The 18,299-nt window shown below is 38.7% G+C and overlaps 1 protein-coding gene across 1 annotated transcript in view; it reads right to left on the bottom strand.

The window, feature by feature from the left end:
* The window catches only part of LOC126458062 (cryptochrome-1), a 75,229-nt gene that overhangs the window by 54,939 nt on the left and 1,991 nt on the right, over positions 1-18,299 (bottom strand). Inside the window, exon 3 of the mRNA XM_050094862.1 lies at positions 9,538-9,732. Coding sequence (XP_049950819.1) covers positions 9,538-9,732 — 195 coding nt within the window. The remainder of the gene's footprint in view (positions 1-9,537; positions 9,733-18,299) is intronic.

Here is an 18,299-nt window from a genome sequence, read left to right as displayed (position 1 = left end):
ACAGGAATAATCCTCAAGAAGACGACCACCGCATCATCATCAGCATTGTTGTACTATGAGAGAGAAGTGGTAATCATCATTAATAGGAAGAGAACATTCAAAACTATTTATTTTGAGTTCATGTTGCAGAAGATTGAAAGCAGTACCTATTGTCATGTCCTGCATGGTGTTTGTCTAAAAGAAAGAAAAAACTTTCCCAATCAACAAGCGCTGCTGAGTATGATACTATCATCATACCCTGTCCCTTGCCAAATTAATTATATATAAGTGGGAGGCACTGTGTTTACAAGCTCCCACAGTCAAGCAGGTACTGGCTATTGCTCAGCTGTTCAAAGTGTCCAAGCTGCAACTGAACAGTTTGAGGATATGACGGACATAGTGGTGATGCACTCAGTTCCACAGTACATGTGTTGTTCACCAACACAGTCATCATTTTTTACTCATTCACACTATTCACAATCGGACTGTGGCTCTTCTCAATGCAGTTTCCCCTTGTATCTTCATTCGTTTCCAAACACACTCCTGTAGTCACTGTTTGCACCGGCAAGTATGATGTGCAGCTTGCTGTAAACGTGGTCATATGGCAGCTGTCTGTCGTGGCTCCCCAACTGGCCTGTCCATAGACTTGGAGTTTATTGAGATTTGTAGTGTCACGCTGGTGCTCAGCCGAGATCTCAGTGTTCCCAGCAAGATCTATATCATACTGCAAACTCAGCAATGCCCATTTCATTTTCAGGTCAATACCAGGGCTTCTGTGTCTCTCATTAATCTGGAAGCACTTGGGATGCCCTTCTCTTTCCTCCACTAATCATTGTTTGATCAGTGACAGTGAGCAGCCCTTTCCTGTTAAAAGCCATTCCAGAACCAATGTTGAGTATCAGCATGTCACAAGGCCAGTCACATTTTTTGCTGTATACAGTGTGACACCTGAAAAGATTTTTGGTCTCAATGCGGGACCTGTGGTTTCCAGGTTTGAGGTGCTGTGCATCTCATTTCTCACTCCATCCAGTTTCAGACATTAGAGGATCTCTGCCGCAAGTTTGTGTCACTTTTTTTTTGCTGGTATTGGATGTGGCAGAAGACTACAAGACCTACATCACCATTACACAAATGGCCATTCCCAAACTATGTCATACTCTACTATTCCGTGTTCTCTGCAGCTGGCTGTAGAGGAATAACTGGACAGGGTGCAGGGCCTGGGCATCATTGAACCTGTTCTATCCTGCCAGCAGGATACTCTTCTGGTGGTTATCCAAAAGCTTATGGAGTATTTTGTTTGTGTGGGGATTTTAAGTCCACCATTAATGCCCATTTGGTAGTGGTTTGCTACCTTACTCCCTGTCCCGAAGAAATACTCGTGATATTAGTGGATGGTGAGTGTCATTAAAAATCTGATTTGGCAGACGCACACCTGCAGCTTCAGCTGGATTCTGTCTCTCAACAGATTACAGTCATCAACACTCCCTTCAAGTTGCACCATTACACGTGCCTGCCATTTGACATCGCGAGCTCTCCTGCCATTTTCTAGAGATTTTTAGAACATTTAATGCAAGGTGTTCCATGCTGTGCAAACTATCTTTAATATTACTGTCACAGGTTCCTCATGGCAGAACCATCCTGCTAACCTTTAGATCCTCTTCACTAAATTGTAAGAGGCAGGCTTGAAGTGAAATCTCCTGAAAGGAAGCTTTTTCTAACAGAAATCAAATATTTGAGCCACCTCCTTTCGAAGGATGGCATAAAACCTACAATGCACCATGTAAAAGCTATCGATAACCTACCTCAACTGAGGAACCCACAGAAACTCCTATCATTTCTGGGCAAAGCCAATTATTATTTGAAATTTCTCCCCAGTGCAACAGATATCATTCATCCATTGAAAAATCTGCATAGAAAATATGTTCCTTCCATTTGATCTGCAGACTGCAACAGAGCATTTGTCCACATAAAGTCTCTACTGAAGACATCACTGTGCCTTGGTACCATTGCACTGAGCAAACTGATAGATGCTTCCCAAATTGGGGTTGGAGCAGCTTTGGCTCACAGAAATGATGATGGCTCTGAACAGCCTATCATGTATACCTCCAAAACTTTGATAGCCATTCAACGCAGTTATTCTCAGATAGAAAAGGAAGCTTTAGCCACAGTGTACACAGTCCGGATAAGCCACTTGTGGCATTCTTTGGCCCCCAATCGCGACTTCCTGACAGGATTGTGCAATGACTCCAGCATTGATCTTCGTTTTTAAGTGTGTATTATTATGAAATTCATTATAGATCCACAACACAGCAAGCTAACGCGGGAACATTGTGTTTGCCCATGGGATCCCCATCAAGCCTTCAACAAAGCTGAAGTTGTCTGTTTTTAGATGAATTATCACTTGCGGAATGCAGTGGATAGACTTCCGGTAACATGCCATTGTGTTGTGCAGGCCACCCAGCAATATCTTGTGCTCTGACAAGCAGTTGATTTTGTGTGTAACGGTTGGCCTGAGCGACTGCCCACCAAGCAGTCTGGTCCGCTCTGCATCTATTTCCTCCTCTGACAATGGCTGGTCACTGTTGACAGCACTCCCCTCCTTCACAATGACTTGGACAATTCCCAGATCATTATCCCTCTGGTCCTGCAGGACTAATATCCTTGCTCTCCTACAGCGTGGCCATTGGGGTATGACTCGCATGAAAGTTCTTGCGTGGCATTTTATTTACTTGCTTGGCACTGACTTGGCTACTGAGTAAGATTATCTGTGAGAGCAAGCAGTGTGTTGAGCAACAGGCAGCACTAGCAGGAACTTTTGCTCCATGGCCCATGCCTAGTTAGGTAGGGTACTACGTTCACATGGACTTTATAGGTCCATTCTTTCTTTCTATATGGTTAGTGATGACCAATATACTATCAAATTACCCAGATATCCTGTCCTGAGCACTTTGCTGTGTCATTACATTTAAGTAAGTGATAGAGGTAGATGTGTTCAGTGACCAGTTGAATGCAACACAAAATGGTGCTCATGATAAGACAGCACGTGCTCATTGTCGAGTATTAAGTGAAAACTGTATGGAACTGTTTGTCCAAGAGTTAATTACTGAAAGTGTTCTGGCACAATTTCCAGCAAAGTCTGCAGCACAAAATCGATGTCAACAATGACCATTTCCAGCATCTTCTATCATTAACATGGGTCAATCCTGCCTCAGTCTTATTGTAAATATTTTCCAGGTCCATTTTATTTTGCCCATCCTGTATGTGATCCAATTATTGCCACATGTTATCAATTTAAGGAATAAATCAAAAGCTACATGGAAAGTCATCAAAAAGTATTTGGCAAGAAAGGCAAACTCATGCGTCGGAAAGAGGGACATCATTATTTGTTATGCTAAAATTTATGTTATTTATAATTTACATGCATAAAATCTGGTTACAAAATCTTCTTCTTCTAATACCCTCCCATTCTTCCTTTCCTCAGATCTGTTAATATTTCCAAGGTCTCTATTTCTTAGTCCAGCAACAAAATCTGAAATAACAGGTATTACGAGGCAGAAATCAAGGTTACTCTCATATGATTTTGATGGTGTATCCGATTACCTCCTTTAAAAATCTATTATATTAAGTCTTGTCACTTCTCAAATATGATTAGCCCTGGATAAATAATGCTGTGAAGTGCGTTTTTAAGCAGAACTGTTTATGCATGTATGGATCAGAGGACACATTCAAGTACGGGCTTTGCATAGAACTTGCAAGCTGGTACTCATTTCAAGAGGATGATTCTATGGGCATGAAACATTCATGGAAGACATGGAGAATGATAAATCAGCTATGAGCACATGTGACACAAGTATATATTAGAGTGGTCTGCTTCTTCAGTTCAGTGTTGTCTTGAAGATTTATGGAAGCAAGTGAGGGTGCCACTGATGTAGCTTACTATTGGGATGAAAAAGTGTAAAATGTTGATGACCTTCTGGCATGGAAATAAAGACAGAAAGATAAAGTTCTAGCGATAGTCCTGATATTGCTGACTTTCCACTATAGTGATGCCTTGAGGCATTAATGGCAAATGTGGTTTCACGAGGCATGGTCTTTACAATGAAAGATTTTGAAGAGGAAATTGGTAGAGCTGATTAAGCAGAATATAGTGATTTGAGCTTGGAACATCCATGGCGAAATTCCTATCATTAGACATAGGACAGCCAGTCTTTTATAGGAAAAGATGTGTGCCAACAAAAACTTCAGTATCACAACATCCTGCATCAACAAATCCGTCAGTATTTTTTTAAGCATCAAGCAGTCATTCCCTAAATGAGGTAAGAACAGATCTATCATTAAACATGGCGAGTCATCAAGTACATGAAACACCAATAAATTACTAAGCACTCCAAGAGAGATATTTCTGTATGCATCAAGAAAATGGCCAGACAGAAATATTAATGAATAGTTAGAATTTTTTATGGCATAAGATGCCCTAACAGAAAAAAATAAGTGAATATTGTCCTGGTGTTCACCTCTGCCAGCACACCAGTCAGCGCCAGGAAACATTGTATAGGAGGCGCTAAACTAGGCACGACTATGACAAGAGAAGACCAATACACACCCCCAGGCAATGCGCTGATAAAGACCCCTGGGCAAAATGCATATAGGCCACCACCACCGAACAAGCTGGCTTTATCTCTCAATCTCTCAACCTCAGTACCTCTGTACATTGCATCGGGACTCAGTTCGCATCGCATCTCAATACTTTGCACTGTGCTCTAGTCTTCCACAGTGATAGTTGTCGCCTCGCACCTTGGCTACCTGTGGGGGAATGTTAGTCATTGTATAAAGTTGTGATATGGACACGGACAACACTCACGAATTAGTACATGTCATTTGATTGCTGTTAATCACATAACTTCAGAATGGACACCATTGAAGTTAAGTACTCAATTGGTTTCTGTAATAAAGTGTATTTTAACAATGCACACATTTTGTGTTGTAGTGAGAGGAAACTGGCCACCTACCTATCATACAACCCTCTCCTCATCCAGCTAGGAACCAAAAACATTACAAGAGCGCACAGTCACAACAAATAAAACCGACTTAGCTATAGAAGATTAAGCAATTGTACAGAAATGAGCCTTAAGAAAGGAGAATCACAATTTAGGTAAGCAGAGAAGTCAAGGACAGCACCCCATGCACAGCATGAATACAAATATTCTAGAGAGGGAAGAATCCTATATTACACATACAAAGTACTGACCAAAATTCCTGAGAATTTGAGTATTACACCCACACAATCAGCAGTACAGTCTTCCATAACTACACACCTCTAGTTGTGTCTTTCAACTGCCAGTCTGCCACATGGCATCTTTGTGAGTGCACTGGTGTGAATGTTGTCTGTGAATTTCAAAATGACTGACTTGAAGGAACAAAGGATATCTGTGAAGTTTTGTTTTTAACTCCACAAAACTTCAGCTGAAATGCATCTCATCCTCAGGGAATCCTCTTGAACCAAGCAAGAACATTTGAGTGATTTAAGCAATTTACAGACGGCCAGAAGTCTTTTAAGCCCTTAACCTTGGCATGAAGTAACTCGATATTAACTGGAGGTTAAGGGCTTAAAACTGGATGTTTTGGAAGAAATGCAGGTCTTTAAGCATCTGCAACATGCTAAAAACAATATCCTTAACGACCAACTCCTACTAATAAACAGAACATTTTTTTAAGGTTTCGCACCTTTAATTTGTTCTTCATACTTGTAAATTTGATGATCTGGGGATTTTCACATGCGTGCGTTGATTGGCAAGCGCAGTTGGTCAAGCTGTTCATCTTCTTTCTTTTTATCCTCATTTTAGCCCGTTGAACACCTCACGTTTTATCCCCATAACTTTATTACCACAACGTCTTTAGATAGATTACACGTCCCCTTAGCCCCCCCCCCCCAGGCTAACTACTGGCTTTAGGTATAGTTTTTAAGAGTTCCTCCTGTTGTCATAAGTAGCTTCATATATGTTTCTTTCCTAGCATAAGCAACCGTGTGCGGTTATTTTTATGTTTCATCTCCTATTTAGCTCGTCACTTATTCTATCCGTTCCATTTTTTGATATACGTTGATCCACAGTTGGGAATATTTGGGCTATTTAGCCCCGAATTACAACTAGCATACAAAACCTATCAGATAAATGAAACTCAGGACAGATCTGACACTTATAGAGAAAAGAAGAAAGCAGGCAGTACACTAATACAATAAAGCAAACACTGCTCCTAACAAAATGAAATTCCATTTTGAAATAATATTAAAAAGACTCTGTGGTTCCAGGAAAATAAAAACATGAGATGTTCTGATAAAAGAGATGAAGATGATAAAATATAAGGCAGTGCAGCTAAGGCCAGTGACATTTCTAATCAGCATCATGATGGGGTAGTGCATAAACTCACAAGTGAAAAATCTCTGACAGAATGTTTGTTTAATCCATTACCTTTTGCAATTTCCTCGCATTTTTTGTTGTTCCTCACTCAGAATGTTATGAACAATACTCGAGAAGTGTAGTCTGTTGCAGTTGATAGCCTTCCACTTCTTTGATTGTACCAAGTTATTCCCCAACCTTTACAGAAACATGCAGACCACCAAGATACCATGCTCTGATCCACTACACAATTCCCACACACCTCTCTCAAAGCACTGTAAATTTCTGTTGATTTACTTCCATGTAGTTATTCAATGTTGATGTAGGAACACTGGGCATTATGTGTAATCCAACCTGACTCGGTTTCAGCTTCCATTTTAAAACTAAATTACTCATGACACAGCCACATAAACCAGCAAACACATAAACCATTGTCATGCCTGAAGTCCAGCTCACAACTGGCATGAATTCCACCACTGTAATCGATGCGCATGCACAGTGTGCAGGACTTTTAGAAAGACCCTCATATAATGTGTACAGAAGATGAGGATACATACAAATTCTGGTAGTAATAATTTCATATGGCTCTTCTGGTAGTAATAATTTCATATGGCTCAATGCCCTGGTGCAATTTTTTCAATTGGGCAGTACTTTAATGACTTGCATATCACTGACCTATCCCTGTTAACCAACTCGGGCAAGGGAACATGCAGTTAAATGTGGAATCCAAACAACATGTTGTTTCTCGTGAATCTCCACATCACTGAGAGAAGAATTCTAAGTTAAAAGGTGGACTGCAATGTCAGTCATTCAACCAGAATTCAATCCCGCAAACTGTTTATTTCAAGGCATGTGCTTTACTGCTAGACCAGCAGGCCTGACAAAGAACCTGGCTAAGATTCACTTCTCTCTGTAGCTGCGGATATCACGTCCTCTGTAGCTGACCAGCTTGTAGTTCCCATCATTGTCACAAGATGTCACTCCAAACGCCAATTAAGTGTGGAATATATAACAATACATACATTACATTCTCATCATTACTTAGTGGTAATACATTATATACACAAACCTTCCTTCTGACTCATCTTATCTATTAGTGAAATCTGTATGAAAATTCCTAGACATTCCTGACATTTGCCTGAACACACAGTCGGAATCTGCATTGGGGGACTTTATTATACAATAGATATAGAAAATAGAGTCATACTTGCTTAGTCTGTAATTTTTATCATCAGTACAGACATGTCTGAGCAAATGATGTCAAGTTGAGAGGCATCTTTGTTGTTTGCAACAGTTCATTTTAGGAATTATACATAATTAAAGGCTTGGCTAATTTAGAATCCAGTTAAATGGTTTTGCTGTGTACAGAAGCATTGTTTTGCATGACAAGGTAATATATGAAGAGAGAATAAGTGAAATAAAGCATAATCAATTCTCTGTTCAGCCTGTTGCAGATGTTAGGCAAGAAATGAAATATAGGATTTTTGGCTGGTATGCTCAGAATGCTGCAGTCCAACATCCATTTCATCAGCAGTGGTTATAACACATAGTGGCATGTACAATGGCAGATTCTGCCTCATCTTTGTCTCCCCTTGACCTCACAGTAGGTGGGTCTTTCTCAGGCTGTGGTCTGAATGGCCTTCCCTCCATTCTAATCTAACTGAACTTATGCCTCTTTTCTGACGAAGAAATTAACAGTTCCCGATGCTAGCATAGTCTTTTTGTGTATGTGCACATACTACCTGCATCTGTCAGCTAAATATTAGAATTTTGCTCCTGAAGATGTGTACTGGGCAGTCATTCTTTCTCTCTCTAATTTTATAATGTAATAATGTATTTAAATGAATCAAGTGATTTTCTCAAAATTATAAATATTTGAATGGGTAAAACAGCTCTCTAAGTATGGGTTACTCACTTTTACCTAGTTTTATAAACAGCTGTAACCACTGAATATTTAAGTCTTGAGGAATTATAACTTACTTAACTGGCTGCAAAAATAAAACAAAGATTGGGAGGGATTGAGTCAAATAAATAGAAGATTTTGATATTTTGCAACTATCTCCTTCACAGCAGGAAGAATTATTGTACCTATAGTGACATGTGCAATGTCTGCCCCACAAAGTTTAACACGCTTTTATCTGAGTGTATGTTTGTAGTTACTATACTTAGTGCAACTGGTTCAAAAAACTAACTGTATATAGACAGCAATGACTTTATATGTTTTTACTCGGCTCACCTGCTACCATGCAATTCAGCAAATACACTGAATAAATAAACTGCTACTGCAATGAGTAAAATTGCCACATATAGCATGAAAAAAAACTTGTTTCGTGAGCCACACATCGCACAATGTGGGTGGCATGCGTCTCTCGTGATCTCGTAGCACATGAAGCTCGCAAAGAATCAGTAAAGTTAACTGGCTTTTATTAAAGGGAATTAGTTGCCTGTTATATAGTAAAGTAAATATTTTCTTACTTTCACAAGTATTCTAAGTGCACCTCATGATGAATTGCATCTTCCACACTCAGCAGATATGGTGTCTACCAGGACGGTGCACCACAATTAAATCCTTGCTGTGATATGGTTATAGAAGCTCCATGGACCAACAAGTTCCACAATGGAAGAGTGCTAACTTCCTTAGAGTTCATCAGCAATGTCAATGTTAGAAAAAAGAAGCACATTTGATTACATGCAGACAGTGTAGGCTTGGTCTGGATGAAAGACAGTTGGTTCTTGTATAACAATATTTATAGACAATATACTTTAAATGTTCAGTTGCCTTGAAAGTGTTTTATCTTAACTATAGGTGTTGATGTTGTTTGATGTAGTGGAGCATTGCAGAAAACGTAAGTCTGAGGTTATTTGCATAAAATCTGAAAGGGAGATTGAATTTCAAGTGAATGAGTACTTGGGACTGTACATAGAGAAAACATAGCATTGCACTATGATGGTAAATTTATTGGCAAAACTTAGTGATGTAGCTGGATACATAGCCAAATATAGTGCTGACATTGCCATTATTTCAGGGTTATCACAGAAATCAAGGAATGTGAAGCACTTGGTTGAAATCTGCTATGTGCAAAGCAATGCCTTCACTGGCAATAAAAAAAACTTGAAGCAAAGCATACATATTGACATTTCCTTGTAAAACTACAATACTTACTGTTCAGGATCATACAGTGTATGTGACACCTTCTGAACAACTCTTGCTCCTGCAGTTTTGGCAATCTTTATGACACTTTCATCCCTTTCTCTTGCATATGGTTCTATATCTGCTTCAAAAGTGATAACTTTGACTTTCCATTCTTGAAACTTATCTTTGAAAGTCTCCTCAGGGGTACCACGCAAAACATACAATCTGCAAGAACAGAAATACCAATGAGAAAATTCTTATATCCCAAATAAGACTTCACTTGTATTTAAAATAACGTAAATGAACAACTCTGAATAGATGCTCGCAATAGATTTATCAGTTTCTTGTTAAAGTATACTGAAATTATAACACCGATTAGTGAGGTGTAAGCAGCAGCATAAAATGTTATTTCCAAGTGATGGATAATCATTACACAAATGAGAATACTTGATTAAGCAAATACAAGAAACTTCTCTGCAACATGAACAATTTTAGGTCAAAAAATTCACCACCAGCTCTGTTAAAGATAGAGTAAAATTGAGGAAGGTTATGGTTTAACATCCTGTTGAAAAAGATATCATTAGTGACAGAGCACAAGCTAGAGCAGAACAAGTATGTGAATGAAAACTGGTCATGTCCCTTTCAAAGGAACCATCCCAACATTTAATTCCAATTTGAAGTACAGATAGATATCTAGTATGACACAAAGTAACAGACCAAATGTCATAGAATGGGTACAACTTAGTAATCATTTGCTTCATAACACATGATACAATTTCTATGCTTTGGCTTTGAAATTAAGAATCATTCAAGCAAACTTTGCCTCTAGCTTATAATTATTGATGACCTGCCTGCAACCCAAACTGATCAATGAATATTAAACATTCACGTTGTGTAATCTGTGCAGTATTTAACTTTATAGTTTTAGCTCCAACATCATATTATAAATAACAATGTCCCTTCATCTTTCCCATTAAAATTCTATAATGGTTCTTATTATCCTTCCTCTGAAATACAGTAGGTTAACTTTCAACTAGTAAATTATAATCTGAAACTTAATGCAACTGGTTCAAAAAACTAACTGTATATAGACAGCAATGACTTTATATGTTTTTACCCTGCTACCATGCAATTCAGTAAATACACTGAAACTTACATTCCAATTTACAAAGACACTACTTTAACACACGTGTTCATCACAGTCATGAGTAGTCGGACTAAATGACTGATGAATAATGGCAGCAGCAGCACACTATAGTATGGATTTCACACAAAATCATTAAGGCATCATTGCGATCCACGATCCCCATAACTGTTGTTGTTGTGGTTATAACTAATTCTATGGTGTGTACATCTCACAAAGTAGCATCCCAGTTGTACTCATTAGAATATGGAAGTCATCTGACTGGGAAGAGATTGGAAGGGGGGGAGGGGGGGGGGGGGGGGGTAACATAGGAGTACAAACAACTTTATGTCAGGCACAGGTCACCTACGAGGTGCAACGGGTTGCCAAACAAAGACCCATGATAATAGGTTCTTGTATTGCGCGCCAGTAAGAGATGATCACAAAATTTTAAGCTAATCCCCACTCATCTGAACAGTGCTCTGTTGTCAAGGAGGACGCATTGTCTGTTAAACATAATAAGTGAGCTTTTTCATACTTCAAACATCCAGCGACAGTGCTCCTGGGCCCATGTTAATCTTGGTGCCGTGCGACATGCGGAAAGGTATTTGAATGTGGCTGTGGCTACAGTACCCTAGAGCAAAGAGGTGATTCTCAGTGGTACAGCTACTTACTTGTTCTTGATATCTGGCTTTGAATTAACAAGTGACTTGCTGCACTGTGGCCAGTTCATAACCAGTACAATCCACAACAGTGACTGCTGGCATAAACAAGTTGCCCACAGCAAGTGACTCTAGTGTTGGCACGTGAAAAGCCCATTGAGTGTATGACTTCAAAGCTGGAGTGTCCTAGGCACTGAGCATCCACAATCTGACTGCACACACACACACACACACACACACACACACACACACACACAGCAATAGCAGAGTAGTGTAACTGGAAAAGCAACAGCAATTTCAGATACACCTATTCTTCTGCGCTCCCTCTCTCTGTCTCTCTCCCTCTGTGTGTGTGTGTGTGTGTGTGTGTGTGTGTGTGTGTGTGTGTGTGTCAGAGGGAGAGAGAGGCAAGGATGGAGATGGGTTGTGGGGAGGGGAGGGGTGAGGGGGAAAGAGGAGAGGGGGAGGGCGAGGGGGGTGGGGTGGGGGAGGGGTGAGGGGGGAGGGTGGGGGAGGGAGAGTTATACACTCCATAACATCTACGGCCTTGCTGGATAAAGATAATCATGATGTGTTATTGTTTCAGCCTTATTTCTTGTGACACAACATTCAGTAAAGAGCAGATTGGTTGTTATGTTCATGAAGCATCATCTGTGAGTTCCACAAGGTCTCTCAAATCAAGGGATCCCCTATCAGGAATAAGTAAGCCTGTTACCTCATCAGAAGTAAGTTTGTGTCATACTCTCTGTAGTGTCGGCAGACTTGCCAACACTACGCACACTAAATGAAAGAGGCGGCCAAGATGCACGCGCTAACTCACGCAGGCGGGCGTTAGGTCTGAAACAGGATACGTAATGAATGCTATAAAGAAAAGTACGTAGCTTCTGGAATACTTAACTTTAATCCATCATTTGTATACAGCGTTCTTGATGATACAAGTGAGACTCTCTCTAGATAAATGCAATATAATGCTAATGGCGCCTTGCTAGGTCGTAGCCATGGACTTAGCTGAAGGCTATTCTAACTATCTCTCGGCAAATGAGAGAAAGGCTTCGTCAGTGTAGTCGCTAGCAAAGTCGTCCGTACAACTGGGGCGAGTGCTAGTCCGTCTCTCGAGACCTGCCGTGTGGTGGCGCTCGGTCTGCGATCACTGACGGTGGCGACACGCGGGTCCGACATGTACTAATGGACCGCGGCCGATTTAAAGCTACCACCTAGCAAGTGTGGTGGCTGCGGTGACACCACACTCTCACCCTCTGACTGATACAGTTACTACATCCAAAAAACTCAGAAGCATCCCTTTGTCACCCAGTACCAAAAAGGCTTTGATAGCTCAATGGCTAAAGTGCACTTACTGTGTCAGCAGACCTTTCTTTGCATGCTGAAGTTGGCAATTAGTTGACATTAATCATAGCCAGTCAGGTGATTGTACACGGTAACCAATGGGAATCTCTGAATATAATGATTTCTTTTGGCAGATGATACAAATTTATTACGGCTTTTTTCAATATGGAGAGTACCACAATTACTTTTACTGATCTGGTTATTATGAATTTTAAGATTTCTTACTGATTGTTGCATTTCTAAGGTGACTGGAAAAAAACTAGATGTTCTGCTAGATTGGCCTCTAGTTGAGACTGAAGCATAGGGACAGACTGATCTCTAGTGAACACTAAAGCATAGATTAAGTTGGAATGTGATAATTTGGTCGAGAGTTGGCGAAGCCAACAAATGTAAATTTAAGAAAATGGGATGTACTGACAGATTGCCCTGCAGCACAGCCTGAGGCCAAGGTTAGGTTGGAATGTGACAGTTTGGTTGTCAGTTGGCGATGCCAACAAATATGAATGGAAGAAAACTAGATGTCAGCCCAGCAGTATCAAGACTGATGTTATTTGTTTCAAAGAACACTGGCTCAAGAAAGATACCGTATCATTCTTGAACTTTACAAATTATACAATTGGTAACATTTACTTAGATCTAACAGTCAGGGTTGGGGATGGGATGGGAGGGGATGGGTTATTCAGCACATACTATGAAACTGCCCACTTGAATACTGAGAAACACTTTGAACATTTTCCTATAGAACTCAAGCAGTCTAATATTATAATAGTCTGTCTTTACTATTCTCCCAGTGGAAACATATCCCAGTTTTTCAACAGGCTTGCAAGTGTCATGTATTTTTACAAATTGCAAGTAAAGAAGGTATTATGTGGTGATTTTGCTAACAATTCATGTACAGCAAATAGTGTCAAAAATCTTTTAGCAACTTTCAGTACCTAAAACATAATAGCCCATCAAATTAGAATAACACATAATTCAAGCAGCTGGTAAATGCAGTGTTCCAGAACGCAGAACCTCTTCCATTTATGAATGTCCTCAACTGATCCAGTATACACTCTGACCATCAGGGTATCATCCACTTTCATCTATAGAAGACATATCAAAGACCTTAGCAATACCGGCCAGTTTAAAAATCTATTCCGGTCTCAGAAAGACGATGTAGATAAGAAAACTTCACTATTCCTTGGCATAGTGTGTCTTCATTTCACGGTGGTGTTCCCAGTAAAAGAGCCAAAGTACAATATTCAGCCTGGAAAACTGATAACAGATGGATCACAATAAGATAAGAATGTTATGTAAGAATAAGAAGTCACTCTATGAGCAAAGTGTAAAACCAGATTATCCAAATTTCCACAGTTATCTAATATTTTATAAAAAGGTTCTTCATAAAGTAAAATCTAAAACAAAACAATTAGTAAATAAACCCTGCATAAATGATTCTAATAACAAATCTAATGCCATGTGGGATACTATCAGAAAAATTTCACAAATTTATATCAAATGGAAAACACCAGAATCTCTTCAACATAATAATCAATCAATCAATCAATCTCTTCATTCATCCATTAACAATATACATTGTATGGATGTAGTCAATTACAATACAGTTTTTTATCTTTAATTTGTTTAAAAAACTTGGATAATAAATACAAATCTTTTTTATCAGAATATATAAATAATATTGCTTTTCCATATTCAGATATTCTTCAATGCTATAAAAACTATGTGTTAGTAAAAATTGTTTAAGATCCACCTTGAATTTATGAAATTCTTTAATTTTCTTTATTGTAGAAGGCAATGCACTAAAAAGTATTTTGGGCTGGTAGTTTACACTTTTTTGGTACAGTGCTCCTTTGTGGGTGTGTCTGTGAAAATCATCCCTGTTCCTTGTTTCATAGTTCTGAACATGATTATTTAATGTTGAAAATTCCTGGTGAGTTTTCAGAAAGCATACACATTCATAGATGTATAAGCTAGGAAGAGTCATTATTTTAAATTCTTTAAGTATTTCCCTGCATGACACTCTGCAGGGAACCCCTTTCATTATTCTACTAGCCCTTTTTGAAGTTTGAAAGCTTGTTTTGCTGTACCTGTATTTCCCCAGAAGATCACACCATATCTAAGCAAACTATTCATGTAAGCATAATACGCACACAGCAATGATTCAGTGTTGCAGCATTCCCGAAGCATTCTTAGCACGTAGCAGCATTTACTTAAATTTTTACTCAAATCTTCTAGATGCTTTTCCCATCCAAAGTACTCATCCACCCATATACCGAGGAATTTTGTGTATGGAGCTTGTGCAATAACATAGTTCCCTAACTCAGCTTTTACTCTTCTTCTAGCTTTACTTTTAATTTTACTGAAATTCAACAATACCGTTTTATCCTTATTTATGATCAAAGCATTATCACTGAACCATTTTCCTGTCTCATTTATTGTCCTAGAGACACTCTGCTGTAGATCATCCTCAGTGTATCCTTTTATAAAAATGCTAGTGTCATCAGCGAACATCACCGTTTCTGCAACCATCAGATGGTTTGGCAAATAGTTTATGAACATCAAGAACACCAGAGGGCCTAACACAGAACCCTGGGACACTCCATAGCTAGTTTTTTTTTTTTTTTTTTTTTTTTTTTTTTTTTTTTTTTTTTTTTTTTTTTTTTTTAAATCTGAATGACACCCTTTGCATTCATGACATATTTGTACTTTCTGGCAAGTCCCCGGACCGCGTTACATTCTAGTTTCATACGCAATAAGTCATGGCTGATTAAATCAAATGCTTTAGATAAATCTTAAGAATATTCCACAGCTTAATTCGTTCTTGTCCAAGGCATTTAGAACCATTTTCATGAATTGGAAGATTGCCGTTTCTGTGGATCTGTTCTTTCTAAACCCATTTTGAGCATTAGTCAGTATTTTATTTTTATTCAGGAAGTCAGCTAGCCTTTCATACATTACTCTTTCAATTACTTTAGAGAAACCTGACAATAATGACACGGGCCTATAATTATTTATGTCATGAACACATGAAAGACACCAAACACATTTGTGATACATTTAATAAACACTTTTCTAAAATAACTAGTAGCCTTTCAGCTGGTTGCTGTCCACCAACAAAATCTTTACCTCCACTGTAGTTAACATCTGACAAACTGGTAACGGTGGAATTATGGTGCTGTTGCCTTTCGCTTTGCATGCTCCATTTGGTAAAAGTCTGCACAGTGAATACTGAGAAATGAATATGGTGAATGATGAGTCAGATGTTTAGACAGGATGGCCAAACCACGGAGAAAATAGTGTTTGATAAAGGTCATCCATGATGTGGAGTGTATGAAATTGCATGGCAGCATAATGGAATATACTGAGCAGAATGCTGTCACATAAAACAGAATAATCTGTAAAATTTAAAATGTACTCTTCGGTTCCTGCATAACCACAACCTTAGAAATCACAACATATCAAAAATACCCCACAAAGTTTTAAAAACAATCATTCATCTATGATACAGATCAGTCCATCACCAGTCAGTTTTACTCCAGTCACATTTGTTGGCCTTACCAACTCACAACCAAACTGTAACATTTCAATCTACCATGTACATTGGACTAAGCTGCAGATCAGTCCACTATCACAAGCAGTTTTCTTGCACTCACATTCATTGGCTTTGCCAATTCTCGACCAAACTATAACACCAAATTACGAAACTATATCCAAAAACTCCTATCATATTCTAAAACACAGACAATATAAGAAATACATACAAAAACCAGCAACCATCTTCATGATTCATAACAGCCAAATCAGTAACTGTCAATTTCCAGTATCCATGCCGAAAATAAATAAATAAATTTATATCTTCCACTGAAAAAAGTTATTAGACCCAGCTGCTAATCATTGTGTACTGTATGCTATCACCCAACTGGCTATAACCAATGGGAACTAATTGCCAACCACAGTATGCAGCAGAAGATCCGTCAACACTGTAAACGCAGTTTAACTGACAAACCACTTTTTCTAATACCTGCAGCTTTGAAGGAAGTTCTAATTACTAGGAATATGAAAAATTACCTCTCATCTGGCCTTGAAGGTTAAACTAGATATTTCCTCTCATCTGGCCTTGAATATTAAACTAACTATGTAATAAAACATGTTGCTAATGAAATAGCATCACCACCCTGCAATATAATCAACTCATCTACAAGTACCGTCATTTTCCCACAACCACTGAAAACGTTCAAGAGAGTTCCAATACACAAGAAAGGGGGCAAGCACAAGGTCAACAACCATCAACCTATATACCTCTTCCCAGGTGTACCAAAAGTAATAGAAAAAATGGTATATGCTTCAGCAATGTCTTTTCCTTGAAAGTAATCCCTACAAGCAGCACAGCAATTCAGCTTTCATAAACATAAATCCATCAATGAGTTTATATTCACATTTACTGACCAGATAGCTGGTAGAAATAACAACACGTGACAGAACAACAACCTGTTCAGAAATAATATGTCACACATCAGAGGTCCCATAAGTCTCAATTTTAGGACCCCTCCTTTTCCTTCTCTTAGTTAATGACTCCACAGAACACCAACCCTCAACACTGTAAAAGTTACATATTGGACCCCTTGCATTTTTCAATACCGCACAGACATAAACACTAGGAATCACTACCAGTCAATTTGTTACCACAACCACATTTTCTGGTTTCACATTTGTTGGCTTTTCCAACTCACAACGAAAGTGTCACCTTCGAATCTAACCTAGAATTCGGGCTGTGCTACAGATCAAGCTGTCAGCACAACCAAGATTTTTCTTTTCTTTATTTTTTTTTTTTTTTTTTTTTGGGGGGGGGGGGGGGCGGAGAGATGGTCAATTGTTTCTTACCCATCACCTTTAAGTGAATACATTAGTCAGGTGAAGATGATGGGTACAAAACTCACTGAAACTTTACAACAAGACAAAGCCACCACTCAGATGATCACCCAATATGACTTTATCATTGGAATATGCTGAGAAAGCCTGCAATCACAACTTTTGACTGTTCACAGATTGCCAAAAAATCAAATAAAAACTTAAACACTGACATAATTTTTTTAATATATAGTGTCCATTTTGCACGTTTTTGTTTTCCATATGCATAAGTTTTTTCAGTTTGCATCATTTGTCAGTTAGGTAAAAAAAAAAAAAAAGGCAGTTACAACTGAACTGAGGATTTTTTGGTAGGGAGAATGCAGCAAGTTAATTTGGATGGAGAATCATCAACAGATGTAGAAATAACTTCAACAAGGAAGTGTGTTGCGTCCCTTGCTGTTTATGTTGTGTAGTAATGACCTTGCAGACAATAATATTAACCTCAGACTTTTTGGAGATGATGCAGTTAAATGTAATGAAGTGCAGTCTGAAATAAGCTGCACAAATACTCAGATAGATATTCATAAGATTTCAAAGTGGTGTGAAGATTAGCAACTTGCTTTAAATGTTCAGAAATCTGAAATGTGTACTTCACACAAAGAAAAAACCAGAAAATAGTGTCCTATAATGTCAATGAGGCATAGTTGGAATCCACCAAAGCATACAGAAACCTGAAAAAAAATGAATCTGAATCTGTGTCAGTCTGGGTTAAAGGTACTGACAATTGCAAAAGAATTAGTCGTGGGTGATCT

This window comes from Schistocerca serialis, chromosome 2, assembly GCF_023864345.2.
Source record: "Schistocerca serialis cubense isolate TAMUIC-IGC-003099 chromosome 2, iqSchSeri2.2, whole genome shotgun sequence".
Lineage (NCBI taxonomy): Eukaryota > Metazoa > Arthropoda > Insecta > Orthoptera > Acrididae > Schistocerca > Schistocerca serialis.
This window is presented reverse-complemented; position numbering and strand designations above follow the sequence as displayed.